General features: G+C 41.3%; 1 protein-coding gene across 1 annotated transcript in view; it reads left to right on the top strand.

Annotated features, from left to right (window-relative positions):
* Positions 1-21,168, top strand: part of COL6A5 (collagen type VI alpha 5 chain) — a 116,876-nt gene that overhangs the window by 17,870 nt on the left and 77,838 nt on the right. Inside the window, exons 4-11 of the mRNA XM_032869722.1 lie at positions 1,501-2,133; positions 5,428-5,988; positions 9,660-10,214; positions 12,208-12,783; positions 15,387-15,962; positions 17,653-17,984; positions 18,098-18,179; positions 20,768-20,910. Of these exons, the coding sequence (XP_032725613.1) occupies positions 1,501-2,133; positions 5,428-5,988; positions 9,660-10,214; positions 12,208-12,783; positions 15,387-15,962; positions 17,653-17,984; positions 18,098-18,179; positions 20,768-20,910 (3,458 nt within the window). The remainder of the gene's footprint in view (positions 1-1,500; positions 2,134-5,427; positions 5,989-9,659; positions 10,215-12,207; positions 12,784-15,386; positions 15,963-17,652; positions 17,985-18,097; positions 18,180-20,767; positions 20,911-21,168) is intronic.

Raw genomic sequence — 21,168 nt, 5'->3', positions numbered from 1 at the left:
AGCTCTTGGCAAGATTGAGCTTATCTCTTGGCTCTGAGTTCCACAGATATATAGTTCTTCCACCTGTGCCTGGAATAGGCTTTTTCTATGCATATGATGTTCTGTTCCCTGGATTCCAGATTTTTACAACCAACTGCCTACCTGGCATCTTCAATAATATCTCAGACTTAATGTGACTGAAAAGGAACTCTTGAATCCCCCTTGCAACTTGTTCTTTCTACTGTCTTCCCTGTCTTGGAAAAAAAGATACCACCAATATCCACTCAGTTGTTCATGCCAAAAAGCTAGTTCTCACCACTTTTTTGTCTTTTAACACTAGCATCCAATTTATCATCAAGTCCCTCTCTGTTCTATCTTTAATTCATGTATCAAAACTACACTGTTGTTTCCTCCTAACTGCTTGTCCTAACTTCCTTGTCCAAGAAACATGATCTCTTTCTTGGACTAGGGCAATTGTTTATGAATGGCTATCCCTGAATTTTTTTTATCTCTCCTCAACAACTGGGTTGATATTTTAAAGATTTAAATAAGATCATGTGAATCCCATATATTTGGACGCTGCTTCTTTCTGGCCTCATCCGTCATTGTTCCCCTCACTCACTGTCACCAGCTGCTCTGGTCTTTTTTCTTGTTCCCACCTCCTTCTGTTCCTTCTGCGAGAACTCCTCTTCTGGCGGGAATAGGAGTATGTAGCTGAATCCTTCTCTTTGTATCTCAGCCCCAGTGCAAGCCTCTTAAAGAGCACTCCCCTGACTTTTTTATCTCAAGTAAGTTAGTCCTTCTCCCACATCCCCAGAAGAGTAACTCAGTTGACTTACTTGTTTCAGTTCCTTGTGAGCATTGAAATAATATAATCTAGTTATCTGTCCTCCCCCTAGAATGTGAACTTCCTGAGGTCAGAGATATTTCTGTTAATCTATCCTGCCTAGCACTTGAGAGGGATGGTAGAGATGGTGGTCGTGGTGATGGTGGTGGTCATGGTGATGGTGGTGGTTGGTGGTAGTGGTGGTGGTTGGTAATTGTTGTTGCTGGTAGTAGAGGTAGAGGTAGAGATGGTGGTAGTGGAGGTATAGGTGGTGGTTGGTTGTTGATGGTTGGGGTGATGGATATAGTACAAGTGGATATAGGGGCATTGGTAGGTGGCGATGGTGGTGGAAGTGAGAGTGGTAGCAGTTAGTGGTGGTTGGTGGTGGGGCGGTCATACTGGTAGTGATGGTGGTCATGAATATCATAATGGTGCTGGTGGTGGGGAGTGATAGAAAAGTTGGTAAGAAGCATTTTTCGGAGAGAAGGAACATTATTGCCAAGACTCTGAAGTCAGTGACCTTGTAAGTCTTGTTCAGAATTTTTATCTGTTGTTTATTAAAAGAAAACAATGCTAACTACATCTGTCATGACCACCTCTGTTCTCACTAATGCCTTTTGACAATCGGTAAAGTGCCTTTCTCACTCTGGACCAGTAGTTTACACTAATCTTTGTACTTTTTTCTCTCTCCATAGTCTCCTTCCCAGTGGCCTGTCAGAAAGATTCATTAGCTGACCTCGTGTTCCTAGTAGATGAATCAGTTGTCACCAGGCAAAATTTAAGGAAGCTGCAGAATTTCCTGAGGAACATTACCGCCTCCATGGATGTGAATTACAACTGCACGCGCCTTGGTCTTATGAGTTACAGTGATAAAGCCAAGACTATTTCCTTTCTAAATTCAAGCACAACCCAGTATGAGTTTCAGGAGCAAATCCAAAAGCTTTCTATCCAGGCTGGGAAATCCAATGCTGGGGCTGCCATTGAGAAGATGAGGCTAGAAGCCTTCTCAGAGTCAAGTGGCAGCAGAAGGGCACAGGGAGTGCCTCAGATCGCAGTCTTTGTCACTCACAGACCATCGACTGATGAGGTGCGCGACGTGGCAATACAACTTCGGCTGCAGGATGTGACTGTGTTTGGCATGAATATTCAAGGAGCTAATGATGTCCAGTTAGAAGAAATAGTGTCTTACCCTCCGAGGCAAATGGTTTCCAAGCTTGAGTCCTATGCAGACTTGGAAGCTTACAGTAAAAACTTCCAGAAAAAACTCCAGAATGAAATTTGGTCCCAAATTTCTACTCGTGCTGAGGGAATGGACCTTGACAGAACTGGTATGTTTTTAAAAAAAAAAATACTTTTCTTATTGTAAAAGTAATATGAGTTGTGGCCTAGAGTAGGGGCAAGAGTGAGGACTGACTGTAATTGCCTGAGAGAACTTCAGTAGTTAGGGAAATATTCTAAGACTAGATTTGGTTCTGGTTGCAGAACTTCATAAATTTACTAAAAATTATCAAATGATTACAAAGGGTAAATTTTTTAGTGTGTAAATTGTACCTCAAAAAATGTAAAAAAGTAGTATGTGTTCATTATAAAAAAGTTTAACAATATGATGAACATGAAGAAAAGAAAATCATTTGTAATCCTTTCTGTCAGATAAAACCATTTTTAACATTTATTTATCATGTCATTTGGTTTCTACTCTCTCCCTATTATGTACATACACTGGCACACACACACATATTTTTAATTTATTTTTATTTATTTATTTTTATTTATTTATTTACTTAGGATGGGGAGGGGCAAAGGGAGAGGGCAAAAGAGAATCTTTAGTAGGCTCCACGTCCGATGTGGAACCTGATGCAGGGCTCAATCTCACAACCTTGAGATCATGACCTGAGCTGAAATCTAAAGTTGGAAGCTTAACTGACTGAACCATCCAGATGTCCACATACACATTTTTTAAAGATGGTATAGCATTGTACAGGCAAGTGCTGTCCAAGAGAACTTTCTGTGATTATGGAAATGTTCCCCATCTGTGCTGTCCAGTAAGGCAGTCACTAACTAGCCACATGTGGTTATTGAGCACTTGAAATGTGGCTAGTGTAACTGAAGATCTGGATTTTATTTAATTTTTCTGAACTTTAATTTTAATTCAGTTTAGTTTTGATAGCCACATGTAGCTGGTGGGTATTGTATCATTCAGTGTAGGAATATACAGTTGGGTAATTTAAATCAGTTATGACTACATTTTTTGTGTGACCAACAGAAATAAAAACAGCATTTAACTGTGAGGATGAAACTATTTTTTTTATGTTTCACAAATAAGTCCTAAGGTAGGTAGACAGAGCTGGTGTGGTATACCACAGTGTCAGGAACCCTGTCTCTTTCTACATTATTTTTTTGCCATTTGTGGCTTTTATTCCCAGGATCATAGTCCAAGATAATTTCTCCAAGCATCACATTCATATCCAGCAAGCAAGAAAGATAAAAAAGGAGGAAGTGGGAAAGTTTCCACTTCCTTTTCTTCAAAGATATTCCTAAAAATGACACATATAATTTCTATTTACATCCCAGTGGCCAGAACTTAGTGACATGTCACACCTAGTTATAAAAATGAGAGCTGGAAAATGTTGTCTTTATTTAGGACAGCCAAGCACCTTGGTAAAAACTGGGGGTTTGATTAGTATAGAAGGAGACAATAATATTGGAGATAACCAAAGTTATCTTCCTTCTTTACTTTTCTGTCAACCTTGTATCACAAACTTTCATCAATTTCCTTAAATATTATTTTGCAACATTCTTTTTAGGTTGGCAATAAAATTCCATGGTATGAATGGAATATAATTTGCTAAACATACCCTAACTGTTGGATATATACGTCATCACACATATTTTTCCCTTCTGGAAGTCTTGGATAATATCATCCTAATCCTTATATCTTTACACACAACCATGAGTATTTTTGGACTTTTTGACCTTTTCTACTATGTTTGTCTTCCATCATTCTAGTGAAGATATCCTAGTTAAGATGCACTGTGAATCCTCTATAGTTTTACTTAGCTCTTTTCAAAGGTACATGCTAAAAGAAACTTGATGTGACTTTGTGTTTACCTAATACTGAGATACCTGCTGTCTTCACACATTTCCTTTGCAGATAAAATGCTTCTGAACAATTGGAACTGGAATTTGGCAGAACTTACATAGAAAAGGCTTGTGATTTTCCAATGATTTTAAAGGCCAATTTTAAACTCAGACCAGTCAATTGAAGGTTTAAGAATTTATTCTGGGCCAGCCCTGGATTTCCTGTGGCATGAATACATTACACACAGGAGCAAGAAACAAGACCTGTGTTCCCTCCTGAGTGACTTGTGGGGGAATTTCCCTAGTGGCAGCCACTCTGGTCTAGTACCAACTACGAGGGCATAGGAGGAATGTGTAGTGTGGTCTCTCTTGGAGAGTGACAATGACATGACAAAAAATGATTATTTTCAATATAGAAATTCTAAATGGGAAGGTATAGGACCTAGACTAGAGTCAAGGGCCATGTGAGGGGGATAGCTGTTCTTCATGAGGCCTTAGTCTGTAGGTGGCTTCTTACTAATTCAGTAGTTCTCAAAATTTGTTATTTGACTCCGGTTGGGTTCCTCAGAAGTAGATGCCAGAAAAAGCTTTGTGTGAAACTGATATATTGGAAAATATACCCAGGGAAAACTGGAGATTGGTAGGAAAGTGAGGATTGGGTCCAGGAAGGAGAGGATAATAAGCCAAGTCCCATGGAGGTTCAATTCTAGAGGGCCATTCTAGAGACAGTGTAGTTTAAATATTAGAATTGTCCCAGTCAGGGGGCAGTGTAGCTAGAGAATTTGTATTCTAGCACATGAGAGAATGCACATTTCCAGGCACTTCTTCAAGCCCCATGCAAAGAGGGTTCCAGCACACTGAGTGCAATCTACCCACAGACAGACACGGTGCAAGCCCCCAGAGTGAACATGTTAGGAACTGGTGGGCAGAGAAATGGTAGAGTTTGAGGGGATACAGGCCAAGTACCAACAGGGTCAGCTATAAACTTATCAGAGGTTCCTAAAGAATTTATTACTAATTCATTTGTCCAAGCCCTCCCAGAAACCTAGTGAATCAGTCTCAAATTAGGGCCTGGGCACTTGCATTTTAGCAAGCTCCCCTATAAACTCTTGTTAGCAATGTTTGAGAGCCTTGATCTTAATGAATTTAACATGGTCTAGAGTGTGATGGCCAGGTTTGTAGATTCAGAATGGTCAAACACAGAGAACCAGTCTATACTGACTTAGTCATTGTGGCTGGGTGGTTCAGTGGGTTAAGCCTCTGCCTTCGGCTCAGGTCATGATCCCAGGGTCCTGGGATCGAGCCCCACATCGGGCTCTCTGCTCAGCAGGGAGCCTGCTTCCTCTTCTCTCTCTGCCTGCCTCTCTGCCTACTTGTGATCTCTCTGTCAAATAAATAAATAAAATCTTTAAAAAAAAGAGAGAGATTTCAATGTTCCTTCCTTTGTTGAGTAGATTCTGTTCGTGTTCTCCCCAGAGTCTCTGTAATTAACAAAGAATTCATTTCCTTCTTTTCTTTTTTTTTTTTTTTTTTTTTTTTTGCAGGCTGTATGGATACAAAAGAGGCTGATATCTATTTCCTCATTGATGGCTCAACCAGCATACAGAAGAAACACTTTGGGCAAATCAAGGAATTTATGCTGGCTGTGACAGGAATGTTTAGCATTGGCCCAGACAAAGTCCAAGTCGGAGCGGTGCAGTATTCACATAAGATGAAAGTGGAGTTTTCTATCAATGACGGTTCTAATAATGTGAACTTAAGAAATGCTATTTTGAACATTGAGCAACTCAAAGGCAGAACCCATACTGGGGAGGCCCTGGATTTCGTGCTGTCAATAATAAAAGAGGATAGGAAGCATAGGGCACGCCAGGTTCCCTGTTACCTCATTGTGCTGACTGATGGGAGGTCCGCAGATGAAGTCCTAGAGCCTGCGGAGAGAGTAAGGGCTGAGCAAGTCACCATTCATGCAGTTGGCATCGGGGAGGCTAACAAAGCACAACTCCAACAAATTGCTGGGGGAGAAGAAAGGATTAGCTTTGGGCAGAACTTTGATGCTTTAAGAAGCATAAAAAATGAAGTTGTTCACAGGATCTGCAAAGAAAAAGGTAAGCAAAACAAAAACGGCTTTATTCTCCATACTTCATTAGGTACTTCAGGCAGACTGATAGCTGGGCTGAGACAAGAAGTGATGTGACCAGTTGTCTGGTTAACATTTTGCTAACTTCCTTTATCATCAGGGAGGGATTCAGCACCCCCCTTTTTTTTTAAGATTCTATTTATTTGACACAGAGAGAGATCACAAGTAGGCAGAGAGGCAGGCAGAGAGAGAGAGGGAAGCAGACTCCCTACAAAGCAGAGAGCCTGATGCCGGTCTCGATCCCAGGACCCTGAGATTGTGACCCAAGCTGAAGGCAGAGGCTTTAACCCACTGAGCCAGCCAGGCACCAATTGCCAAGATTGGAAAATCCCTCAGTAGACAGATGCCCTGAGGCCATGTTGAAAGTCGTAAGTAGGAAGGTTGCTAAGAATATTGTGGCCTTGACAAAGCCCACCGGTATGGTGTATAAGAGACTCTATTCTGTGTGTGCATGTGTGCACATGTGTGTGTGTGTGTGTGTGTGTGTGCGCGCGTATGTGTATGTGCATGGGCTAATTAAAGCAGATGAGCACAGTGGAAAGAAAATGGGCTCTGGCTTTAGGATCCAACTCGCTTTCCTACTTGACCTTCAGACTGCCTCATCGATTAAGCAAGGGTAACACCTACATCATAGAACCCTCACAGGTTTAGCATAACACGCATCAGCCATCATTTCTCTATTATGTATGCATATCTAGTACACACATAACAATTGTTTATTTTTATTTGTAACAGAAGCACATATTTGCATTTTCATTCTGACTAAAAATCATGTAACAAAAGTTAGGAAAAACAATTTTCAAATTCCTGTACCTGATTATGATTTCTCTTGTTAGTAATAGCCACTTACTAATTGAAGATGATATGTGTTGATTGCTAGTATGAACACATGAAAATTCCATGTGCTGAGAGACATGTTAACTTCTTGGTTAAGATAAAGGATGGTGGGGTCAATGAGTCAAAGTTCAAACCCCAGCCTTATTACCTGTGGACCTTGAATGGGTTACATACTGTCTACCTGCCTTCATCCCTGTGTGGGGCCTATAGTGAAGCTTGAAAGTGATAATGCATGTGGAAAACTTAAAATAATGCATCTGGGCCCATAGTAACTGCTACATAAAAAGGAGTTATTGTAGAAGTTGGCTAAGGTATTCACTGATGAGAAGGCAAAAAGAATTTTCACTTATTCGAACTTAGAAAAGTGAAAAAGTTTGGGGATTTTCTGAGTCACTAAAATAAAAAAATAGATAAGCAATGCAACTAATGAATCATGGAACTCTACATCAAAAACCAATTATGTACTGTATGCTGGCTAACTGAACATAACTTTAAGATTTTTTTTTAATTTATTTGACAGAGAGATCACAAGTAGGCAGAGAGGCAGGCAGAGAGAGAGGAGGAAACAGGCTCCCCGCTGAGGAGAGAGCCCGATGTGGGGCTTGATCTCAGGACACTGGGATCACGACCTGAGCCGAAGGCAGAGGCTTTAACCCACTGAGCCACCCAGGCGCCCCCTGAACATAACATTAAAAAGCAAAAAATGAAGAAACAAAAAAGAAAAATAGATAATAAGTGGGGCTCACAGCAAAATCAGAAATCCCAATATTGCTCATTGTTCTCCCCATTATGGACAGTAGTTGGGTCTTCACGATGTTCTAGAAAGACTACAAGAGCAAAAGTTCCCCAATGTTTCCTGGGGTTGATGCAAAGAAACATAACAGGGTTCCAGGAAACAGAAAGTAGACTGTATCTCGGTCCTTTCAAGGGAGACAGGCCTGGACCAATGTGAGGAGGTGCAGTACATAATCTCCTATGGGTCAGGTTGTTGTCGTGCAGGTGCCTGAACACTGGCACACCTGAGAGCTATGGACAAGAAAATGAGCCATAACATGGTAAATAGAGGCAGGGAAACTAAGGAACCAAAGCTGGAAGACCCAGAAAAACACTGACTAGTTTCATAGCAGATGCATATGGAGCGAAAAACAGTGTGTTTATTGCCGAGAGGGCAAGAAAAGGGGCTTTAACAAAAAGACCCCAAACTACACAATGCAGAGTATTCTTTCTCTTTTGTATAATGGTCCAGGGTGAGTAGTGGAGTTCCGTAGAGAGACCAGTCCATGCTCAACACATAGCTCCCATCTTTAGGTCAAAAGTGAACCTCTAGTTCTCTTCACCTTGCATTTATAGAAAGGGCGAAAGGGCCATATGAGTCCACTACACTCAATTGTTTTAAGATCCAGATGTAGCAAAGTCACTTCTGCTCATATCTATTGAACAAAACTTAGTGACAGGGCCACATGAAGCTTCAAGGAAGACTAGGATATATGGTCTTTTCCTAAACAATCATCTGGCTAGTTGAAGCTAGTTTCTAGTTGAAACTAGTTGACACAGAAGGATGGGAGACCAGATATTAGAGGACAGGAAGCAGTCTCATCACAAAACAGATATAAGAAGGTAGACCCAGTGAACACCAAACCACATGTAATAGTCTACTCCTTTTACATATGTTTCATGGAAGGGAGGCTTCCACATTTCACAGCAGTGGGGCCTTGTCAAGGCCACAAAAATATTTAGTGACCTCTCTATTGATGACTTGCAAGATGGTCCCAGGCAGCTTGGGTCTTAAATGATGGTTTAATGTTCCCTGGTGCGCCTTACATAAATTATTAAAAAATAATAAACATTGTTTTATTCTTTTTGACTAATGCTAATTGTTTATTTTTAAATAGTATGGGATAGACTCTGTGAGCTTTGAGGGAAGGACTACTTAAGAGAATGGCAATGACAGTAGGTAGACCAAAAGGATAAGACTAAGAAGATAAATGCCAACAACAATATTTACATACTATATATATATAGAGAGATAGATGTACTCACACATACCTGTACAATGGATTAGTAACACTGGATTTTTTTCTGTGGCTTATAGAAATTGGTCTTCAATGTGTATATCCATGCACATACACACACACACACACATATATATATATATATATATATATATATACACAAAAATATGTGAATTTCCAGTTGGTAGGTTTCTTCAAATTTTATATATAAATAAAGGAACAGTCCATGCTGAATGGATATGCGCTTACTAATACACTTATTATCTCTAGTAGGTTTCTCACCCTGATTTTTAATATTGATTTATAATATTTATCAAATCACTTTAAATTATCCAAGAAAATAATGCAACATAAAGATTGCTTAGAATTTTGTGTTTTTACATTATACATAAAAACCTGAACTAGTAGTCCTATGAGTGTAGAGAATTGATTGCTTTTTCTCTGATTCCTCTTTTTGATCATTGCATCCTTTAACACATAACCTGATACTTGACATTTCATACACCTCAAGAATTATGAATAAATGAATTGTGGATAAATGAATATATGCTTTGGAAGTTGCATTTTCTCTTTAAAACTTTGTGGATAATAATTCAGTGGATTTCTGGTTCAGGGTTCTAGTCAGCAGGCCTATACTACAGGAGCAGATTAAATTTTCAACTGTAGTAGCAGGTGCTTGAGCTAATTTTTGATGTTTTCTGACAATGCATTTATTTCTGTCTTACCATTTCTCTATATTCTGAAAATCCTGTCAACCTGGCTCATTTCTGGTCTTTTTGACAACATGCAGGATGTGAAGACATGAAGGCTGACATCATGTTTCTGGTGGACAGTTCTGGCAGTATAGGATATGACAATTTTGGGAAAATGAAAACCTTCATGAAAAACCTATTAGCCAAGATTCAGATTGGTCCAGATAGAACTCAGATTGGTGTCATTCAGTTCAGCGATCAAACTCAAGAAGAATTCCAACTTAATAAATACTTTACACAAAATGAAATTTCTGATTCAATAGACAGAATGTCTCTCATCGACAAAAACACTTTGACTGGAAATGCACTGACTTCTATAGATGAATATTTCACCCCTGCCAAGGGGGCCCGTGCTATGGCCAAAAAGTTTCTTATCCTCATCACGGATGGAGAAGCGCAAGATCCTGTGAGAGACCCTGCTAAAGCTCTTCGGGACAAAGGTGTAGTTATCTTCTCCGTGGGGGTGTATGGCGCCAATAGGACGCAGCTGGAGGAGATCAGTGGGGATGGCAATTTGGTCTTCCAGGTTGAGAAATTTGATGATCTGAAGACAATAGAAAGCAAACTCATTTTTCGTGTTTGTGCTCTCCATGGTGAGTAACACCGTTATCCTTCAGGACTCTGAAATGTGAGCTGTTGACCTCTTCAGGTGAACAGTGGGTTGTACCATGGGCTTGGACTCTCTCTGGACTTTGGTGTTAAGTTTTAGTCTTATTTATGTTTTATTAAAATACCTGTGACCTCCAGGGATATTCCACTTGAACAATCTTGTCAGCCAGTTTAGCAACAAGGTAGTCTGGCTGTGGAGACTTTGAAGCTATTCCAAAAAGTTCTCAGAATTTTCCATTGAACTTCCAACTTTTTACTACCTGAATACCTAGATTTTCCAGAGGAAATTTTTAATCCCAAATGATTCCCCAGAATTGTTTCTTGCCTACCTATAATCCTTGTCAAGTAGTAAATACCTAGAAATACAAATTCTTCTTCTTAGGTAAATGAAATCCAATATCCTAAGCATACCCTCCCCCCCAAAAAATCCTGTTTTAAAGGATTTCATTGATTCACCTATTTTTCTCCACTTCTATGAGTGAGGTATTTTACAATTGTCTTTTCATGTATCTATCTCTTTGGAAAATTTTAATTTGTTACTTTTTAAAAATGATTGTTCAGGATCATCATTTTTATCTCTCACAAACTATAATGCTTTTCATATTGCGTCAAGCAAATCTTCAGTTTGAGTCCATCAACTTTAATGGCTCTTGGATGAGAACTTGGCTATAAATCCACACATAAGACTAAAAACAACTCTGCTTTAAATCTATCATGTGCTGTTATCTGTGTTTTGGATACAACCAGGACAACACACTGAAGTATTGGTAAATTTGTTGTATGTTGTTCCCCTGGCAACATAGAGACCTCCCTTGGACTATATTATTCAGAATTCTGTGTGAGAAATGTTCACAAGTTAACAAAATGTTTTAGTGTAAACTCTGAGTTTTAGGCAGTGACACCAATTTCTCTCATAACAGCTTAATTAAAATGGCAACGATTCTCAAACTCTTGGTAGTGTTGAGACATTCTAAGACAGGTTAGCCTTAAGGCCACATCCCCATCTTTGAAATCCATGGAGATCTTCCTGGCATTTCTTCATTTTGATAAACATGATATTTGTGAAGGCCCTGTCTATAGCATGAGGTGAAATTTCAGCTAACTCACACATCAGATTGACTCATAAACGTCAAATCATGTCATCGTCCCAGGTTCCTACAGATATATCCTGGGCTCACCCATAGCATCTTAGCCTTGAGAATTTGAGACCATTGCCAGAAATAAGGACTGAAGTTACCATACTCAGGTGGAAAGTGGAGAAAGTGAAATTGTAGAAGGCATGTACTTAAGTTACTGAGGGAAGAGAAAGAGGGGAGAGAAACCCCATACTTTGGAGACCTTTCCAGAGTGCTCACTTGACTTCCAATGTGGAGGAGAGCTTGGGGTTGAGGGGGAGTGATAGGGCCTTAGTTCTCCCCCTACTTGTGGTCTTTCTGGGTTCTAATCCAGAAGGCGAGGGGAAGGAACGGAAATGAAAGCAGAGAGGCATGGTGCACATGGAACAGCTCGCCCAGCAGAAGCTGGAGCCAGAGAGGGTAGGATAAAAATCCCAGCTAATATATAGAGCCTCCGAGCTCTTTAAATTAGCAGGCCAGTTTGGCAAATATCAGTCCTATCTCACCATTATACTGATATTAAACTACCTTCTGACATTTCATTTCAGTTGAAAGCCTGCCTAGGAAAATGCATCACTTGTCCTAATGAGATATAGCAGAACAGAGTGGTGTAGCTTAAGAACCACCCATTGCAGAGTCATTGTCAGCTACACTTTCCGTGGAATCATGATCTGGGCAAGTTGTACATCACCGAGACTCAGTTTCTCACTCTGTAAAATGGCAACAGCCACGTCTAACAAATGAGAAGTAGTGTCTGGCACGTAGTAGGTTCATGGCAGACGTTCGCTTGCTCGCCTTTCTCAGCTGTCTGTCTAGAATACACTGCAGAAAGATTATGATGCCTGCTTTCTTTCTCTTTCAGATTGCAAAAATATTAAAGTGTTGGACATTGTGTTTGTGCTGGACCATTCAGGCAGCATAAATACAGAAGAGCAAGAAAGCATGATGAATCTAACTATCCATTTGGTGAAGAAAGCAGATGTTGGCAGTGCCCGAGTTCGGATTGGAGCTCTCAAATACTCAGAGTATCCTGAGGTTCTTTTCCACCTTGGGAAATACTCAAACGGATCTGCAGTCATTGAACACCTCAGGAGGCGCAGGGACACTGGAGGGCGTACCTTTACTGCCAAGGCTCTTGATCACACAAACATAATGTTCACAGAAGAACATGGCAGCCGCATCCAGCAAAATGTGAAGCAGATGCTGATCATCATCACCGATGGCGAGTCCGATGACCGAAATCAGCTCAATGACACAGCACTGAAATTGAGAAACAAAGGCATTGATATCTACGCAGTGGGTGTAGGAAAGGCCAACCAACTTGAACTTGAGGCTATGGCAGGGAATAAAAACAATACTTTCCATGTAGATAATTTCAACAAACTGAAAGATCTTTACCAGCCTCTGCAAGAAAGAATGTGTACCAGTGCCCGTGAGCGTAAGTTGTAATTTTTAAAGTTTCTCTGGGGGTAGCAATAGAAGGTTAAGAAAAAAATAAATTAAATCTTGGCTTCCCATTACCTGGATGTCATGTGATGAATCTTTCTCTGCTCAGGCTATTTTTCTTATTTCTAAAAGAAATGCATTGATTGAGCAAGATCTGAAAGTTGCCTTTCCATGACAGCATCCGTTGAAGAGCTTATAGAAGAAGGTTTCAGAAATGTTCTTTGAGGTCTTGCTACCCTGTTGCCTTTTTCTTGGCAGAAAGGAACTCTACCTGGGATCATACTAACCTTACCCCATTTCAGAGCCTCTTGTGCTATTCCGTTAATGGTCTCAGTGCAACCACTGAATACCAGTTGCAGGCCAGACTCAGAGTTGCATGGTTTCACAGATAGACTTCTGTCTTCAGAGATCCAGGACAGTCTAAATGGGATTATAGACATTCTCTTGGGCCATTTGAAGTTGAAGTAGTCTGTGTGTTTTTCTAGATATGGGCCATTAATACGGACAAAAGGATATGGGAGTTCAATATGGAGTAGTAGAGGCTGGTGGGTAGGAATAGGGAGGGAAGGGACGTAAGTGGATCCCATGAGATACCAGTGGGTTAGTGATGGCCACAGGCATCCCACTTGAGGAAAGTGTAAGATTGGCCATCTGGGCTCAAAATGAGCAATGAATTCATTTCCTTGGTTTCAGATACTGAATGATGGTATTATCTTTGATAAAAATTGTGACCTTTCCAAAGGCAGCAGGACCTTTTCAATTCTGTCTGTTCTAGCCTGTCCCTGGACTCCCACCCTAAATTTTGGTCATCTTGCCTTTCGTCTTTCCACCTTCTAGTCCGTTCTGAGCACTGAGTGATCCTCCTAACACACACTAGATTATGTCCCTGCTTTGCTTACAGTTTATAGTTTCCGAATTCCTGAGTTCCATCTAGCCTTGTCCATATCTCCAACCTCATCTGTTGCCTCTCCGCACTTTACAATCTCTCCTGTCAATCTGAAATACCTCTGCATCTTTGTACACAGCATTCTACCCACCATGAATACACCAGCCCATTTTCCACACTGTATCTAGTATTTCATATTTCAGCCTTTGTTTGCCAATTTCCTGACCCAATACCTGATGGTGATCCCAGTGGTTATCCCTGATTCTGCACCTTCTATTTCTCTTGGTGGTAGCACTGAACACATATTTGCTATTTTTTTGTCTGTAGCTATCACAAGACTGATTTCCTTGGGCAGGCATGGCCTCCTGTTTATCACTGAGTCCCCACCAACTCTATTACATCACCAGGACTACAGTCTTTTCCTACAAAGATGGAATCTGTTTTATTCTCATCTCCCATGCCTACCTTTTGGAGGCAGATACTGAGGCAGAGTCTAGGATACATGGTGTTTATTAGGGATCCACACCCTTTGAAGGAAAGTGGGAAAGTAGGATGGGCAGAAGAAGTTGCACAGTGAGGCATGCTTGACAAAGCTCCAAACCTGGCAAAGAGCTCTGGAGTGTATATTGCCTATCAGTGTTGTCCAGCATCAGACTAAGATGACTGGGTGGTTATGTCCCCTTCCCACTTAGACCCCAGATATGGGCTTCCCTAAAAGGTCATGGTCTTTTGCAAGACCTCTCTTTGCAGTGAGGCTAACCATGAAAGAGCTGACAGTCTGAGGCCCTCTGTTGATCACACTCCCACAACTGGCAGCAAATCCTTCCTTGAAGGTCTATCTGGGCAGATAACCCTTAGAAAGAATTGTGTGATAGCGGGAATTCTTTGTTCTCAACTGCCCTTACTAATCACCTTCGTGTTGTCCCTATCCCAGCCATTGCATTTGATTGGAACTGAGGGTAGAATATTATACCTGGGTTTGGGACATTTCACCTTGGATTTCAGGGAGATGACCCTTTGCCCTCTTTATTAGCTATTAGCACTTGTCCCATTGCATTTTAATATTTGGGTTATGATATTATAAAAAACTGCAGCAGAAAAAAATACTGGATTAAAAGATAAAAAGAATGACATGGTCCAGGTACCCGCTCCACTGCATAACAATTGTGTATTCTTAGGCAAGTTACTTACCCTCTGAATTCCATTTTTGTATCTATAAAATTAGATTAATTCCTTATAACATGATCATGAATATTAAGTTACTGTATGCCAAAACCATTTTTTAAAATGGTAATTCTCAACACAAATGTAAAGTGGTAGCATTAATAGTAACAGGAATACTAACCATAATACATGGGTACCATTACCTTGACTTCAGTGAACCTTCCAGTTTAATGTGTCGAAGGGATTTCTAGCCTTTGCAATTACTTTTTAATGAACTTATTCAATCTATTCAAGCTTCCTTCTCTAAGCAACTTTCACTGTCTTTTCAAATGAATCACATAAATATTAAAATTTGAAGCAAAGTCTATTTTCTCCTTCCCACTGTTTTTCCTTCTTGAAGGCCAACCAGTAATTCTCTCTTCTGTTGACTTATCTCAATTTGCTACTAATGTGGGGATTTAGTAAAGCAATTGAAGAATTTGAGGAAAGGGAAAATTTAGAATAATTCGTGAGGAAAATAATTGTTTTGTTTTTCCCAATTGCAGCGTGTGACATTCAAGAAGCTGATATGGTTTTCTTTTTTGATGGCTCTGACATGGTATCCCACTCAGAGTTTGTTACCATGACAACTTTTGTGTCAGACTTAATTGATAATTTTAACCTTCAGAACCAGAGAATAAAAATCGGGTTGGCTCAATTTGGGAGTGGCTTCCAGAAAATTATTGAGTTGAAAAACTCTCTGACAATACCGAAGCTGAAGACTCAAATTCAAACCATCACCAAGAGCAACGGGTTTCCGCGAATTGACCTGGCCCTTAAAAAAGTGAAAGTCATGTTCGATCCATCTTCTGGTGGGAGGAGAAATGCTGGTGTCCTTCAGACTTTGGTTGTCATCACATCCAGGGATCCCTACTACAATGTGGCTGATGAAGTGAAAGTCCTGAGAAACCTCGGAATTTGTGTCCTGGTTTGGGGCATAGGGGATGTTCATAAGGAGCAACTTCTGCCAATGACAGGCGATTCTAGAAAAATAATCACCCTCAAAGACTTTAATACATTAATGGATGTGGATATGAAAAAAAGAATGGTTCGTGAAATCTGCCAGAGCTGTGGAACCACCAGTAAGTGCTTCCCTTGCTCTGTATTTGTTTTTGATTTAACTGCCGCCTTCCTGGGGCCTCATTTCTCCGAGATGTTTTGGTGGCTAGCTGTAGCTGAACATATTTTTTGAGGAGTGCTCAGTAGGAACAGACTTCTCCTCTGTTTCCAGGAAGCTTGGGTTAGCTAGCCTCCCTCAGAGGTGAGGAAAAACGTGCAGAGGCTGGAGGAGGTCCTGGGTTGTGTCCTCTGGTCAGCCCTGACCCCTCACTGCAAGCCTGGCTTACCACCGAAAGTCAGTCTCCTAATTCTGCCCCCGTCCACTTGTGGCAGGCCTAGAATAATGCCTTGTGTCCCGTGGGAAGTAAGTGAAACAGACTTTGGCTGGTTGGCAGCTTTACTATTTTAACTTTGTCAAACCGTCTTGTAAGGGACTCCGTGTTCCTGTGTGTGTCTCTGTGTTGTGTGTCTGTTTGAACCTATGTGTGTGCATATTTTCTTCTGCTTTTAATGACGGCATTTGTATAATCATAACATAGTAAAGATTTGAATTTGCCCTTAGTGATTATTTGATTCCCAGAAGTCAAAAAACCAATGGCTGTAAAGGCCAGGAGGTAAGTGAGTCAAGTGGGGAGAAAGGGAAAGAAATGAAGGGACAGCAATGAGCCATCTGATGGGGAGGTCACTATTCGCTTCAGGTGAGAGTCACCATGTAGGACTCAGGTTTTGTACATTTGGGCTGGGAGTTGGGAGGATGACATCTCAGGATATAACATTTTGTGTAATTTGTACAACATGCAAAAATTCCTCAGCGTGCTTCTGTTTCTGGAGTCGACTGAAGCCACTTCTTTCACAGAATGGGTTGGTCTTTCCAAGCTCTCCAGATGGTCTATGCCCCATTTGGGGTGCTCAGCTAGAAGCAGATTACAGTGGTGGAAAGGGCACTGGCACTGGAATCCAAAAGCCAGGGTTCTTGCTCTGGTGCGGTAGTAAAAACTTCCAGGCATCGTGATTTCCTTAGTGATAAAATGAGCAATCGGGCAGGGTCAGAAGTGACCAAATGGCAACTTACAGCTGAGTTGTATTGGTCCTGTCTAGTGTTGACAACTTGTTAAAATCAGTTGACAGCTTTTACAAACTGCAAGTTGCACATGAAAAATGGAGATTTCAGGATTTCCTTGGGAAAAAGAAAGGCAATCTGATTACACCAGACCCATCTCCCGCATGGCTACTCTCAGTGGGAATTGAGTAGTGAACAGACGGGGTTGTTGTTCTCCTTTCATTCTCTTTGCTCTCTGTCCATCTAACTCCTTTACATTATCCACCCGGCCTTTGTAGCCATTTACGTTTGTGACATCTGGATTAAATAATCCCTAAGGATATTTCAGATACTTAAAATGTTATGATTATATGATTCATAATATGTCATCATTAAAAGAAAAAATATGCATGTGTGCACACGCACATACATACACACACACAGCCAGCCACTGAAAATGAGGCTAAACCATGATTGGAACTTGAAATATTTGAAAGAGGAGAGAGAAAATACCTGTGTTGATCAAGCTTCCAATATCTTCCTTCTTGAACACTGGGTATAAGGGACCCTCCAGTCCTGAGCCGTGCCATGACCACTCTCCTTTTTTCTGCCTGGTCTGCTCTTCCTTACTCTTGTCTACTCATTAATCTGGCCTCGTTTCTCTTGGTCTCCAGATTGCTTTATGGACATAGTGGTCGGGTTTGACATTTCCACTCACCTGCTGGGGCAGCCGTTGTTCTATGGCCACCCTCTGCTGGAATCCTACCTCCCAAGCATCTTAGAGGACATCACCTCCATCGGGAGGGTCAGCTGTGGGGCAGGCACAGAGGTGCGGGTGAATGTGGCCTTCAAGGTGAACAATGACCCTGCCAAATTCCAACTCTACCAGAGAGCAATATTTGACAGCCTACAGCAAGTCAATGTCAATGGGCCAACTCATCTGAATGCACAGTTCCTGCAGTCGCTGTGGGAGACCTTTAATGATAGACCTAAATCCCATGGACAGGTACTCTTGTCACATTCAGTCTCCCATCTCTGCATTCTTTCATTTGTTTCGTCCTCCCCAATTATATGTTTCATTTTCACATCATCCCATCCTCTGCTTTTCTCTTCCTCTAGGTTCTACTCATCTTTTCAGATGGTCTTGGGGGTGAAAGCGAGATAATGCTTGAAGATCAATCAGACAGGCTCAGAGCAGCAGGTACAGAATTGCAAATTTAAGTGGTACAACACAGAATGTGCTAATGAGTCCCTTCTTACTCAGGTGTGGTAGATCTTGGGATCTGTCTGGTCATTGGAAGCAGATGCTGTTGGTGCCTTCCCAAACCCCCTTGACCAGCCTGTATGCTTATCCCCCAGATACTGCAAATGCCACAGCCATGTACTTTTACCTGTGATCTTCTACAGTCATGTGTCCTTGGCTGACCTGAACCATTACCTTGGAGTGGGGGGTGGTTTTATACAATGTCCCACCTGGAAATGGAAGGGGGACAATCGATATAGGGATAAAAAACATAGCACCCTTCCTCAAGTGGGTCAACTCTGATACAGTTTATACACCAGAGTCCTTCATGAGTCACATCAAGGTGAAGACTTTACTGAGACACATTCTTGCTTACAACTTCCCCCTCCCCTTCCTCTACCTCTTTCTCCCTCAATAAACCATGTACACACAAATTCTTCTCTTAGATTATGGTTCCAGGGCTCTTGACCTAGGACACTCCCTACTGTTTCTGATTATCCATGTGAAAGCCACATTGATCTTAAAAAGCATTTCTTAGTATACAACCCCTATCCCTTGTCCTAGTTTCAGACCAAGCTGGAAGCTAACTGCAGAAGTTTTGAGAGTCTTATGCAGTGACATGAGGCTCCACTGATTGTCAGATGAGATGTATTGTTTGAGACTTTCTGGGTATAGACCCACACTGGTTTCTGGGGTTTAGTGTCCATGGGCAACCTCCCTAGAAGCCACAAAATTTCCTGCTTGATTGCTGGGTTGTTTTGTCCTCTTTTCTCACTGTTCTGAGCACATCATGTTCCTTAGTACAACCTCTGGTCCTTTATAGGATCTAGCTCCTCTCCCCACTCTGACCTTCCCTCACTCCCCACACTCAGCATCTCTGGCATACAGAGCCATCCCCTTCTTCCTTCAGCACACCTCCCGCCTTAGTCCCTCAGGCCCCCATTCCTGGCATACAAATTTCTTCTACCTAGAACTCTCCTAATCCTTCTCCACTTTCTGTCTCTGGTTCTCTACCTCAACCAGCTTCCATTTGTCCTTCAGGATCAGTGCAGGTATCTCCCAGAAACCTTCCATGACTTTCTAAGACCAAACTGGGAGCTTCTCCTTTAGGCCTTCAAAGCACCCTGCCATTCCTTCTCAGGACAATTACCACTTCTCAGAGCAGCCATCTGATTCCTGTCCACCTTTTCCATTGGACTGGACTTCTGTGAAGGGACAGAGTGTGTCTGTCCTACTCATCTTGTGTCCCTGGTATAGTGATTAATACACAATAGGCTTCTAATAAGCAAATATTTCTTTAATGAAAGGATAAGTGGAACAAATGGACTAGTGAGCAAATTAATGAGTGAGTGAATGAATGAATAAATGGAGTCCTGGCTATGGTCAGGAGTTCACCTTGGGCTTTCCTCAGTTTTTCAGGGCCTGGGCCCCCAGGGGTGTTCAGCCATGGAGATGACTTTGAGAACTATTATTAATTTACATTCAGAAAAATTCAGAAAACCTCTGAAGATGAACAATGCCCTATCTATCTATCTACCTACCTACCTACCTATTTATTTTTATTAACATATACTGTATTATTTGTTTCAGGGGTACAGATCTGTGAATCATCAGTCTTACACAATTCATAGCACTAACCGTAGCACATACCCTCCCCAGTGTCCATCCCCCAGCCACCTTATCCCTCCCACCCCCTTCCCTCAGTCTTTTTCCTGATATTAAGAGTCTCTTATGTTTTGGCTCCCTCTCTGGTTTCACCTTGTTTCATTTTTCCCTCCCTTCCCCTATGATCCTCTGTCTTGTTTCTCAAAGTCCTCCTATTAGTGAGATCGTATGATAATTGTCTTTCTCTGATTGACTTAATTCACTTAGCATAATATCCTCTAGTTCCATCCATGTTGTTGCAAATGACAAGATTTTGTATTTTTAATGGCTGCATAGTATGCCATTGCATGTGCACTTTGGACACTGTTGCTATAAACATCGGGGTGCAGGTGCCCCTTTGGATTACTACATTTGAATCTTTGGGGTAAATGCCCAGTAGTGCAATTGCTGGGTCATAGGGTAGCTCTATTAACATCTTGAGGAACCTCCATACTGTTTTCCAGAGTGGCTGCACCAGCTTGCATTCCCACCCAACAGTGTAGGAGGGTTCCCCTTTCTCCACATTCTCGCCAACACCTAGGTTAATTTTAGCAACCTGACTAGTGTGAGGTGGTAGCTCACTCTGGTTTTGATTTGTAGTTCCCTGATAACAATGCTCTTTCTTAAAAATTGCTTTCAGATACCTAAGAATTGCATCTATCAAAACTTGGTGGTGAGGCATTAAACACGGTTTTCTGCTATTGTTTTTCTGTTAGGTTTGAAGCCTAAACAAGCAAGCAAGCCTGTTTGGTTCTTCATATGTCAAGAGTCCTGCTTCTTCCTATGTTTCCTTTTCCCTTTTCTGATTCTCTGAACATCACTTACCGAGTAGAAATACAACAGGTTTTCTTCTCTTTCACGTGTAATTCCTTTGGTTCGGATCTCTTACGTTTACTGACTAGGACTTGATGCTCTGCTGGTGGTGTCCCTAAATATGACTGCCCATGATGAGTTTTCCAGCTTTGAATTTGGAAAGGGATTTGATTACAGGACTCACCTAACCATTGGCACGAGAGAGCTGGGCAAGATGCTGTCACAGTACCTGGTAAGTTGTGGAGCAGAAATGCAGTTATTCAAAAGGCCATCAGAATGAAATTGGAATTTTGATGAGTATTTCTAGAGACCTTCTTGCTTGCCCCACTAACTAAAGTGCATGGCCTGTAGTAGATGAAAAAGTCTGAAAGACCAGAGCAGCATTATTTTTGTTTTTGTGTGTCCTTCCCTCCTTTATCATCTCACCAAACGAAGGCACAGGCATTAAAATTAACAACAACAACAACAAAAACAACCAACCCTAGTCACA

Source organism: Lontra canadensis, unplaced genomic scaffold (assembly GCF_010015895.1).
Source record: "Lontra canadensis isolate GAN:19392208 unplaced genomic scaffold, GSC_riverotter_1.0 scaffold38, whole genome shotgun sequence".
Classification (NCBI taxonomy): domain Eukaryota; kingdom Metazoa; phylum Chordata; class Mammalia; order Carnivora; family Mustelidae; genus Lontra; species Lontra canadensis.
The sequence above is the reverse complement of the archived record's forward strand: the minus strand, read 5'-3'. Positions and strand labels throughout refer to the sequence as shown.